Here is a 10,622-nt window from a genome sequence, read left to right as displayed (position 1 = left end):
GTATCAGGTGCGGACCCCGCGTCCCAGTGAGGACAGGACATTTTAGGCCATCTTTTTGCTGCTGTTTATGGAACAAAGAGCCTTTTGTCCGCACTTGACGTTATCAGGAGTTATTTTTAGGTGGATGTCTGCACTTGTTGATGTTATCGGGATTATCCGTAAGTCGGCAGGCCATGCTGCTGTCTTCAAAGGCGCTGGCTGAGCGCGAGAGGGAGGAAATCCTTGTGTTGTCCCTTGCGAGGGACATTTGCCCTTGGGCTCAGGCCAGCGGCACTCACTCGGCCTGATAAGGGTTTATTGCTAAGCTGGCGAGTTCCTCAAAGCCCTAAAAGTTCCTCAGAGCTGTAAAAGTTCCTCAAAACCCTAAAAGCTCCTCAAAACCCTAAAAGCCCTATAAGTTCCTAAAACCCCTGAAAGTTCCTCAAAACCCTAAAAGCTCCTAAAGCTCTATAAGTTCCTAAAAACCTTAAAAGCTCCTAAAGTCCTAAAAGCTCCTAAAAACCCTGAAGTTCCTAAAAGCCCTAAAAGTTCCTTAAAGCCCTAAAACTTCTGAAAAGCTCCTCAAGGCCCCGGTGCTGGCAGCAGGTGAGCGGGAGCGTACGCGGGGAGCGCGGCGGTGCGGCCATGGGACGGGCAGGCTCCAGCAGGTACGGGCAGAGGTGCCCTGGCACCGTCTGCAGCCGAGGGCGAGCCGGTGAGCGCTGGCCCCGCTGCCAAGCGGTGACAGCCCCAGCCCAGGGTGCCAACACCCCCCCCCCCCCCAAAAAAAGTCTCTCCCCTCTCCCAGGGGAGGTGTGACCGCGAGCGGGGGCTTGGCCCAGCTCCAGTGGGTGGGGAGGAAGGTGACGATGAGGATGATGAAGCAGACGAGTGCTGGTGGGAGGGCCTGCCCGGAAGGTTCCCCATCCAAATCTGGTGAGCGATGCCAGGGCAGCCTTGGGAGCCTCGGAGGATGGTGATCCCTGGGGAGCCCAAGGAAGTTCCACGGCTGCCTGGAGCAGCTGCGGGTGGTCCTGCTCCCCCATCGCTGCCGCTCCACCTCCCTCAGCCTTGCTCCCAAAATACATCAAACGGGGAGGCCGGTCCTCCCCACCCCACGGTCGGGGGTTCTCCATCGGGCAGTAACGATCACGGCAACTCACCGCGTGCCAGGGCTGTAAAACCCAACTGTAGGGAAAGCAATAAACCCAGCTTATTTGTTCGGGCTCAGCTTTGCAAATAAACCCGCGATGATGTCAGGGAAGTCTGGGGGAAACTGGTTCCCCGGGGTGTTTGCACAAGCAGCGGGTGAGGATGCTCCTGCTCGTCTGCTCCCTGCCAGCCAAGTCCCAAAGGCGGATCCCAAAACGGAGCTGAGGTCTGTCCCCAACCTCCCATTTCCAAATGGATTTAGTCTCTTCCCTGGCTGCTTGCTTCCCCAAAATCTGGAAAATTTGCGATATTTCCGGAGCTTTGCCCCTGGGGCTGGGGCTGGCACCGGAGCCTGAAGGTGCCGTGGGGACACCAAGCTGCCTTTCCTGGGGAAAAAAAGGGCAGCACAACCCCCCTGGCAGCTCAGCACCAGCCTCCTGCCCGATAAGGCGTCGGGAAAGGTAAATAGGATTATTTCTCCTTGGAGAGGTCAGATGGGCCAGTGCCCCCTTCTTCTGCCCGTGGTGCCCCAGGGCTGGGCGGCACTGGGGGTGGTGGGAGGTGGGATCCCACCCTGCGCTCCCAGGGGACCTCGGGGTGTATTTTGACCCCGCTCCTGGCGCGGCGGAGTGGGAAAAGTGCCTTTCCTGCCCCCAGTCACCAGCAACGGGCTCAGGTCCCAGTGGACCACGGTGTCCCACCAATCCGCAACAACTGGCTCAGCTCCCTGGGGACCACTGCGCCCCACGGGTGTCGTGTTCCCACTGCGCCCCACGGGTGCCGTGTTCCCACTGCCGGGAGGCAACCAACCAAGTGATCGTTTTCCAAGCACGGCCGGATACCGGAACAGGTTTTATTCATGCACCGGTGTTAGTGCGTACGCAGGCACCAGCAGCCAGCATGACTCACGCCACAAGCCCTGAAATCTCGAGATGGGGAAGAAGGGGCACAGAAAGCGCATCCTGAGAGCAACCGGGGAGACGGAGCCGCCGCAGCCGGGATATGACCCTCCCATGGTGGGGCTCATGGGGGACAAGTCGGGTGCTTGGCACCTCACCAAACCCCCAGGCTTCTTATTCAATAGCTGAAGTCAGCCGCCAGAGCGGTGAGACATGCACAGCTCATCGCCACGCGGTGGGAGCGTGCCTGCGAGCCGGGGGCACCGCAGCGCCCGGCAGGCTGGAAGGCAGGACGCACGGCTCCGGCGTGGATGGGCTTTTGTCCTCGCTGCCAGCGGGAGCAATGGAAACTCGGCTTTGTGCATGGAACAAAGAACAAGAGCCAGCGGCTTCCTTCGCTGCCCAGAACCAGGCCCCGGGAAGCAGCCAAATAGGGAAACGCCGCTCGGGAGAGTGGCACAGGAAGGCAGAGACGGGCACGTGTCACCCCGTGAGGCTGCCCAGGGATGTCCGGTCCCCTGCCACCGGACCAGAAACCGGCAGCACCAGCAAATGGCACGTCGCTGGCTCACCCTGCGAGCTGCAGGCATGGGGACGGTGTGGACCCCGCTGCCACCACAGGTGGATTTGCGGCCATGCCAGCAACACCGTGCTGTGATGCTGCTCTGCGTCCTGGCAGGGAAAGCGGGATGTGCAGCTCCAAAATATCCAGCACTGGGAAAAGCAAAAGCGTGGGTGCGTTTCAGGTTAAGCCTGGCGTACAGGGATGCACTGGGCGCTAAGGGCTGACTCACTGCCACCAACTGATGGCTTTAGTCCCTGCAATTTGTCCTCGCTATTTATTTCCCACAGGCTGAACTACTTAAACCCCAGTAAAGTGTTTGGTTGCGTTGGGGAGCTCTGCTCGGGGTCTGCCTTCCTCAGGGAGAGCAGGAGGAAAGCCGAGTTGTCGGTTCAATTACTCGTTTCCCACCCTCTCCTCTGCTCCGGCACGTCCGCCCGATGGTAAGCTGAAGCCCTGCTCTCCCGTCTGCCTGCCGACCCCGTGGTCTCCATCCCCACGCTGGCTTTGGGGCGAGCAGGAGGGCTTTTGGTGGGGTGCTGTCGTGGGTGAAAACTCGGGGTCAGGGGAGGTTCGGGGGTGCCACGGCCTTACGGCCCCGCTCACCAGCCTGCAGCCGTGCCAGCACCAAATGGGTTGGGGGGGATGCAGCCAGGGAGATCCCACTTCTGTCTGTCCCATGTCTGGTGGCAGCTCCCTGAGGGGGCTCGGATGTCCCCTCCCAGCTGTCACAGGGCTGCTCCACACCACTAACCAGTACCACTAAGGAGCACTGCTAACTGGTACCACTAACCAGTACCACCAACCAGCACTGCTAACTGCCACCACTAACCGGCACTGCTAACCAGTACTGCTAACCACCACCACTAAAAAACCGGCACCGCTAACCAGTACCACTAACCACCACCACTAACCAGTACCACTAACCGGCACTGTTAACCACCACCACTAACCAGTACCACCAACTGGCACTGCTAACTGGCACCACTAACCAGCACTGCTAACCAGTACTACTAACCAGCACTGCTAACCACCACCGCTAACCGGCACTGCTAACCGGCACCACCGGAGGCTCGCGCCGCTGCTGGCTGGCCGTGCCCTGTGCGCAGTCCAGAGCTGGGACCATCTTCGAAATCCTCGTGCCATCTAGCGGGACGTGCACTAACGACACGGCAGAGCATGGCTGCCGGCTCTGCCGGCTCTGCCCGCCGCGGGGCCGGGGGCGGTGGGGTGGCAGCGGACAGCCGCAGGACCCCGGCCGGAGCTGCGTGGCTCCTCCGGCGGTGGAGGAGACCTGCGTCAGCAATTCAACAGCGCTTTTATTGGGAAGCGTCCGCCTCCGGCAGCAGCAGTCGGTGTTGGTTACCCGTGGCGGGGCGGTGAGCCGGCGGGGCTGCCGGGGCCGGCACGGGGCAGCCGCAGTCCCAGGGGAGCGCAGCACCCGCGGGGCCCCGAGCTGCAGCCCCCCAGCAGCAGGCAGCTCCCGCCGCCCACAAATCCATCTTTGCAGGCCAAATGCTCCCCTTGAAGAAACCCACGGTGTCCGCGGCGCCGGCTGGCCGGCCCAGGGAATGCCGCCACGCCGCGTCCTCGGGGAGCAGCTCCCGAGCTCCCCTCACAGCCCCCCACCGTGGCGTCAGGGCGCGTTATCAGGAGTTGTTGCTGACGGAGCCCGGCATCCTCCGGCGGTGCACGGTGACGTACCAGAGGCAGACGAAGAGACCTGTGGGTGGGTGGCAACGCAGTCACTGCCATGGCGGCACCCAGCTCCTGCCGGGAGCAGGAAGGTGACGAGGACCCCGCTGCTCCCAAGCCATGGGGTGCCCATCCCCCAAAACCGCCCGCCCCCCAGTGCTCCCCACCGACCTTGCAGGGAGTTGAGGATGGTGAAGAGGTAGAGCTGGGGGACGAGGAAGACGCCGAAGCTGAAGAAAGCCAGGCCCCAGGTGGTGCCCACCAGGCAGGTGAGCCCCAGCACTGTCACCCAGTCCTTCCTCGCCTGCCCGCTCTGCTGCCGCATCCTCCGCAGTATCATCATCACCCTCCCCAGCACCAGCATGTTGAAGAGCAGGATGAGGCCGGTGTAGCAGAGGGTGGCTTTATGGGCCGGCTCGCTGGTGAGCCAGCACCTGGTGGAAGGGACTTTCTTGAGGACGAGGCCCAGCACCCGTGAGCAGGAGCTGGGCACGGGAGGGGCACGGCAGCGGGTGCCCCCATGTGTGGCGAGATGGAGGCGGGCAGCTGGCAGAGCCGGGCCCACCAAAAAGTGACACCTGGCAGAGCTGTGGCTGCCCTGCTGCTGCTGGCCAGCCCTGGGTCAGCCCCGTCTGCCCGGGGTGCCCGGGCTGTATGGGGTGCCCAGGGTGTATGGGGTGGCCGGGCTGTATGGGGTGCCCGGGGTGTATGGGGTGCCCAGGGTGCCCAGGGTGTATGGGGTGCCCGGAGTGTATGGGGTGCCCGGGCTGTATGGGGTGCCCAGGGTGCCCGGGCTGTATGGGGTGCCCAGGATGCCCAGGGTGTATGGGGTGCCCGGGGTGTATGGGGTGCCCAGGGTGCCTGGGCTGTATGGGGTGCCCAGGGTGCCCAGGGTGTATGGGGTGCCCGGGGTGTATGGGGTGCCCAGGGTGCCCCGGGTGCCCAGGGACCTGGCAGCCCCCTTCACTCACATAGTCGTGTTCCTGTGGTGCTCAGAGGTGTTGATGGTATGGTACCCATACGTATCTCTCTTGAAGACAAGAACAGCCACCACGGCCAGCACGGGCAGACCTGCGGGCCCAGGGACAGGCTGTGTGTGCCCGTGCCGGGCGGCCGTGCCATGGGCAGGCGCAAGCAGGGCCAGGCGGGCGCCCACTCACCCCAAGCGCAGAGGCAGAGCTTGAGGAGGTAGTGCTGGATGTGGATGTTGTAGACCTTGACGAGGAGGAGGAGGAGGTGGAAGGCCTCGGCGGCCATCCACGCCAGGGCGCAGAGAAGGCTGGCATGCAGCAGGGCAGCGGTGACCTGGCAGAGCCCCGCGGCACCGGTGGCCAGCGGCATGCTCAGCAGGAAGCTGCAGTTGAGCAGGAGCAGCGCGGCCAGGAGGTGCATGTGGATCCTGGTCGTGTTGTCCCTCAACCGCGGCCTGCAAGAGGAAGGAAGGCAGGGGGGGCTGGCGGGTGCCCGCCGGATGGCACGGCACTGCATGGCATGCTGTGGCACAGCATGGTGGAGCATGGCACAGCATGGCACGCTACGGCATGGCATGGCTCGACATGGCGTGCATGGCACGGCATGGCACAGCACAAGGTGGCATCCATGGCATGGCACAGCACGGCATGGCACAGCACAAGGTGGCATCCATGGCACAGCACGGCACGGCACGGCGTGGCACAGCACAAGGTGGCATCCATGGCACGGCACGGCGTGGCACAGCACAAAGTGGCCCGCACGGCATGGCACGGCACGGCACGGCTCTACCTGAAGAAGCAGCAGAGCAGGAGGGTGCAGAGGGTGGCGGCAGCCGAGAGGGAGCAGCCGATGGTGCTGATGTGGGTGAGCGATGCCAGCTGTGCCGGGGTCAGGGCATCCGCCTGGAGCTGCTGGGAGAGGGGAGGCAGGGGGTGAGCCGGGGCAGCGCCCGGGGCAGCACCCACCCACTGGGCAAGAGAGAGCCCTCGCAAAAACACCCCCCAGCCACCCTCTCCTGCAGGACACCCCCCATGCGCCCCGTACCCCCACACCCACCTACCCCCACACCTCCAAGGAGGAGGAGGAGGAGGAAGGATGGAGGGAAGGGGAAAGGAGGAAGATGGAAGGAGGGAAATAGGGAAGGGGGAAGAAGAAAGGATGGGGGATGGAGAAAGATGGAGGAGGGAGGGAGGGAGAAGGGAAGAGCAAAGCAGGAAGGAGGGAACAAGGGAAGGAGGAAGAGGGGAGGAGGAAAGAAGGAAGAAGGATGGAGGGAAGGTAGAAGAGGGAAGGAGGAAGGAGGGCTGTGGACCAGCAGGACAGCAAAGTAGGTGAGGTGGTCGCAGTGGCAGATAACGGTGCCCTCCCTGTGCGTGGTCTTGCAGCCATCCCTGCTCCAGCTGCCCGTGCTGCCCGTGCCTGCCGGAGAGCCGCTGTCGGAGGATGGCACAGCGGCCAGGGGACAGGGACATCGAGGGACGTCGAGCCCTGCCAGGGCTGCCCGGGAGGCGGACGGGCAATGCCTTCGGGGTGACAGCGAGCTGGCATTGCCCTCGTCCTGGCCATGGCCACACTTACCAGCTCCGGGCTGCCAGAAGACGCAGGTGGCGTTGGAGGCATCCTGGTGGAAAGGGGACAGAGGGGGAGAGCTGGGGACCCTCTCTGCTCCCCGGGCACCTCAGAAACCTTTTGGCCCCAATGCAATGAGAGGACACTTTCTCTCCTGCCCCACCTCCAGGGGAAACGCTGGCGGCAGGGCCCCCGCCCGGCTCATGCCCATGGTGGAGCCCTGCTCACCAGCACCGTGTCGTGCCAAAACCGGATCTCCATGGGGCGGCTGAGCCCAGCCACGCGCCCGCTCTGCAGGAAGGCTCCCAGCACGTCGTTGTTCAGCACGGAGCTGTTGTGGGCATCCTGCAAGAGTTGGGGTGCCTGTGCGGAGAGTCCCGGGTCCCCAGGACATCTCGCCCACCCTGAGCGTCTTGGCAGGGGGTGGGTGATGGGGCGGGCATGCTGCTGGCCAAGGATGCGTGGGGGGGTCCGTGTGAGGACCTGCGGCTCACCTGGAAGATGCAGGGGCTGTGGATGTAGATGCAGACGAGCTTCTGCTCCACTTTGCGCACCTTGACGCCCTCCACGAGCTCCGCCGGGAAGTTCAAGGCGTGCCTGAGCCTCTCGCTGCCGCCCGGCTTCACATCCTGCGCCGGTGGGCAGGGGACAGGCGGGTGGGTGCTCGGCTGGCTCGGCGGGGGTCAGGGTGCTGCCCCGGCTGCCCCCCCAGCACAGCCACGCCGGTTCCCGGCGTGGCCCCGCAGCACACCCCGGCCCCGGCAGCAGCTCCGGCTCTGCCGCGGTGCCGGCGGACGCGCAGATGTGGCAGCCACTTCTGTCTCGCCGGTGGAGCCCTCCCAGCCCGCGGCACACGGGAGGGCTGTTGGTAGGGGGGTCTGTCACCCATGGGTGGGCACGCCTGTCCCGCCAGCCCCGTCATGGGACAAGCACGGGGCAGATGGCGTCACGCCGGGATGCTTTCCCAGTGGGATTTCACACCTTGGTGGGCTCCCCCGGGTGGTCCCTGCTCCCAGGTCCCGAGCGGGGGGCCCCAGCTGGCAGGCAGGCACCCCCACCCGCAAAACCTGCCTTGTCCTGCAGGCAGGGCCCTCGGGCCGGAGCGGCTGGACATCCCCGGCAGGGCAGCCCCGCAGCTGGGGGAAGCGCTGCCGTGCCGCCGGACGACCCCGTCGCACCAGGGTGGGGGAAGTCGCCCCACATGCTCCCTGCCACGGTTTCCCTCTCCCTTAACCACTGCAGGGACGGAGGGGCCAGGGCTTCCCTTTTCGTAAATCAGAAGAGCTCCAGGATGGAAATCCTGGCGCTCAGCTGCAGAAACCCCCCCTGGCTTTAGGAGCCCCCGGATTTATCCCGGTGATGGTGCTGGGGACCTGCAGCCATGGCTGCCTGCTACACCCCAGCTGAGCCGCTTTGCTGGTGAAACGCGTCCTTGGAGGCTGATGGAAACCCAGTGTGGGCAAGTGTCAGCCCCCCCCAGCATCCCCCGGCACCTCCCACGGGGGTGGAGGGACGGAGGGGGCTGCGGGGGGGGGGGGGGGGGGGGCAGAACAGGCATCCCCTGGGAATAGCCCCAGCAGTGCAGGGGGACCAACCATCTTGCTGCTGAGGTTTAACCCTTTGAAGCTCTCGGTCTTGAACTTGAACACATAGGTCTCGATCATGCCGCCCGTGAAGTTGTGGTCTTGGCGGGCCAGCTTCTCCTCCAGCCAGTTTAACCTGCGCGGGGAGGGTGTTCGGGGCAGGGCGCAGGAGGATCCCGCCCCTGTGGGTCTGGGGGGATCTGGGGGGTCCGGGGGAAGCGGGGTGGGAGCCAGGGCTCACCTCTCCCTGGGGTGGAGGGTGCTGCTGCAGCCCTTCTGCAGCTCCTTCTCCAGGGTGTCCATGTTGGTCTCCTCCTCCGGCCCTGATGGAGCCATTTTGGGAGCTGAACCTCAGCATACGGCACCCTGCCCTGCTCCCCATCCTGCCCCAGCCCGGGGAGCCCCGAACGGCCCCAGAAGCACCCAGCCCAACACTGGGATGGGAGAGGGACACCTCCCTACCTTTAGCCCACAGCACAGAGGTGGTGAGGCAGAGGACAAGGGCGACGAGCGGTGGGGCGAGCATCGCTGTGGTCCTCTCCTGCAAAAGGCACCTGGGACCCGGGCAGCTCCCCGGAGCCCCCACCCACGTCCCTCGGGACCGCAGCACTTTCCCCCACGCTGTGTGCAGGACAAGGATGGGGTCCCGATGGCTCCCCCCCGCCCCCAACAGCTAAGCCCCACTGAAGGCGTCGCGGCAGCGAAGCCCCAGCCTGGAAGCGCCAAGCGGCGGTGCTGGCAGCAGGGGTGAGCGCGGGGTGAAGAGGAGGATGTTTGTTTGCCGCAGCCGCGGGGGTGCAGCATGCCCTTCGCATCCGTTTTACCGCTAAGGTTGTAAAACTGCGGGGGCAAGGCTTCTGCTTTCTGCCCCCCACCACCGGGACCTGGAGCTCGCTGCCGTGCCAGCCCACGGTTGCGAATCTGCGGCAAGCAGCCTGCAAGCCAGGAGGGTCGCCAGCACGCTCTACAGCGGTGCCGGGGCTTGCTGGCAGCAGCCCAGCGCCGAGCTGGGGAGGAGGAAGCGTCCCCGGCACACGGCAGGGGGAAGGTGGCTGGCAGCAAGATTTGCATCCATTGCAACACCGCGCACGGCGCCGCTCACAGCAACACGCGCCGCAGTAATGCCGCCAGCGCCGAAAACAGCCGGGGAGAGAGGCTGCGAGTGCAGCGGTGCCGGGGTGCGGCTCTGATGCGCAAATGGTTTTTACTGTGGAAGCACCTACGCTTCGAGGTGCTGAGGCTGGCGGTGGCCGGCACAGCCGGAGCCTCGCGGGGCAGGAGCAGCAGCGCAGCGGGCAGCGCGTTGGGCAGCTGCCTGTATGGGCTGCCCTCTGACCCCCAGCGAGGCACAGCCCCCCCGTGCCCTTTAGGATATTTTGCAATAACTAACCCTTTTACTTTTCACTAGCATACCCCTCGGGCCCCTGGTGCCCCCGATGCGGCACTCGCCCCGACCTCCCCTGCCACTCGGCACAGCCCGGCAACGCCAAAGCCATCCCCATCACCGCTGAGCGGGAGAGGACACGGTTCCCTCGCTGCGCCCTCCGGAAATGGCAGAGTGCGGCCGTCACTTTGGGTTCTGCTTTTGTGGGGAGCAGCTCAGCGCCCCAGCAAGCCCCCAGCACCACGCCGGCCCCCCGCATCCTCCCTTGCTCCGGCAAAGCCCCTACCTCGGGCACGGGGCAGCTCTCGGCATCGGCAGCACCTCGGCGGGGTCGACCGCTCCGGCTCTGCCTGCGCGGCAGTTGGGGCGGCAGAAAAGGAAGTGTGTGCGTGCAGATGAGCAGATTAAATCAGGAGAGCTTTTAAATTTCCTTTTGCTTGCTGGTTCTCACAGCCCAGCCACGGACCAGGGCGGGGAGCGGCTGGCACTCGCTACGGCAGTCGGCCGCAATTCGGCGCGGCCCAAAGACAACTTGCACGTCTGATATTAAGCTTCTGCCTCTAACAAGCTTCTCCCCACCACCGGCTCACCAGCAACTCCTGCTCTTCCCTGCTGAGGAGCCCGGCACAGCGGTGCCGCCGGGGCAGGAGCCGGGCTCCGGGCGGAGCATCGGCACGGCACGGTTCGGTGAGGGTTGGAAGTCAAGCCGGCGCGGCAGAAGGACGGCGCGGCTGGGCAGGGACCTGCTGCTAGGAACTCGGGTGGGAAAGGGAAGCGTATGGACGTGGGGCGTGCAAGGACCGGTGGCACGGGAGGACCACGGGGAT

The 10,622-nt window shown here is 64.8% G+C and overlaps 1 protein-coding gene across 1 annotated transcript; it reads right to left on the bottom strand.

The window, feature by feature from the left end:
• Positions 1-3,898: 3,898 nt before the first annotated feature.
• ADGRG5 (adhesion G protein-coupled receptor G5) lies at positions 3,899-10,191 on the bottom strand. The gene is given in 14 exon segments (XM_054841110.1): positions 3,899-4,242; positions 4,245-4,315; positions 4,459-4,721; positions 5,259-5,358; positions 5,448-5,713; positions 6,049-6,167; positions 6,572-6,678; positions 6,838-6,880; positions 7,057-7,173; positions 7,323-7,457; positions 8,424-8,547; positions 8,653-8,734; positions 8,874-8,952; positions 10,082-10,191. Coding segments are annotated over 13 exon segments (1,779 nt in total). The 5' UTR covers positions 8,938-8,952; positions 10,082-10,191; the 3' UTR covers positions 3,899-3,954.
• Positions 10,192-10,622: the final 431 nt, after the last annotated feature.

This window comes from Grus americana, chromosome 13 (genome assembly GCF_028858705.1).
Source record: "Grus americana isolate bGruAme1 chromosome 13, bGruAme1.mat, whole genome shotgun sequence".
NCBI classification, from domain to species: domain Eukaryota; kingdom Metazoa; phylum Chordata; class Aves; order Gruiformes; family Gruidae; genus Grus; species Grus americana.
This window is presented reverse-complemented; position numbering and strand designations above follow the sequence as displayed.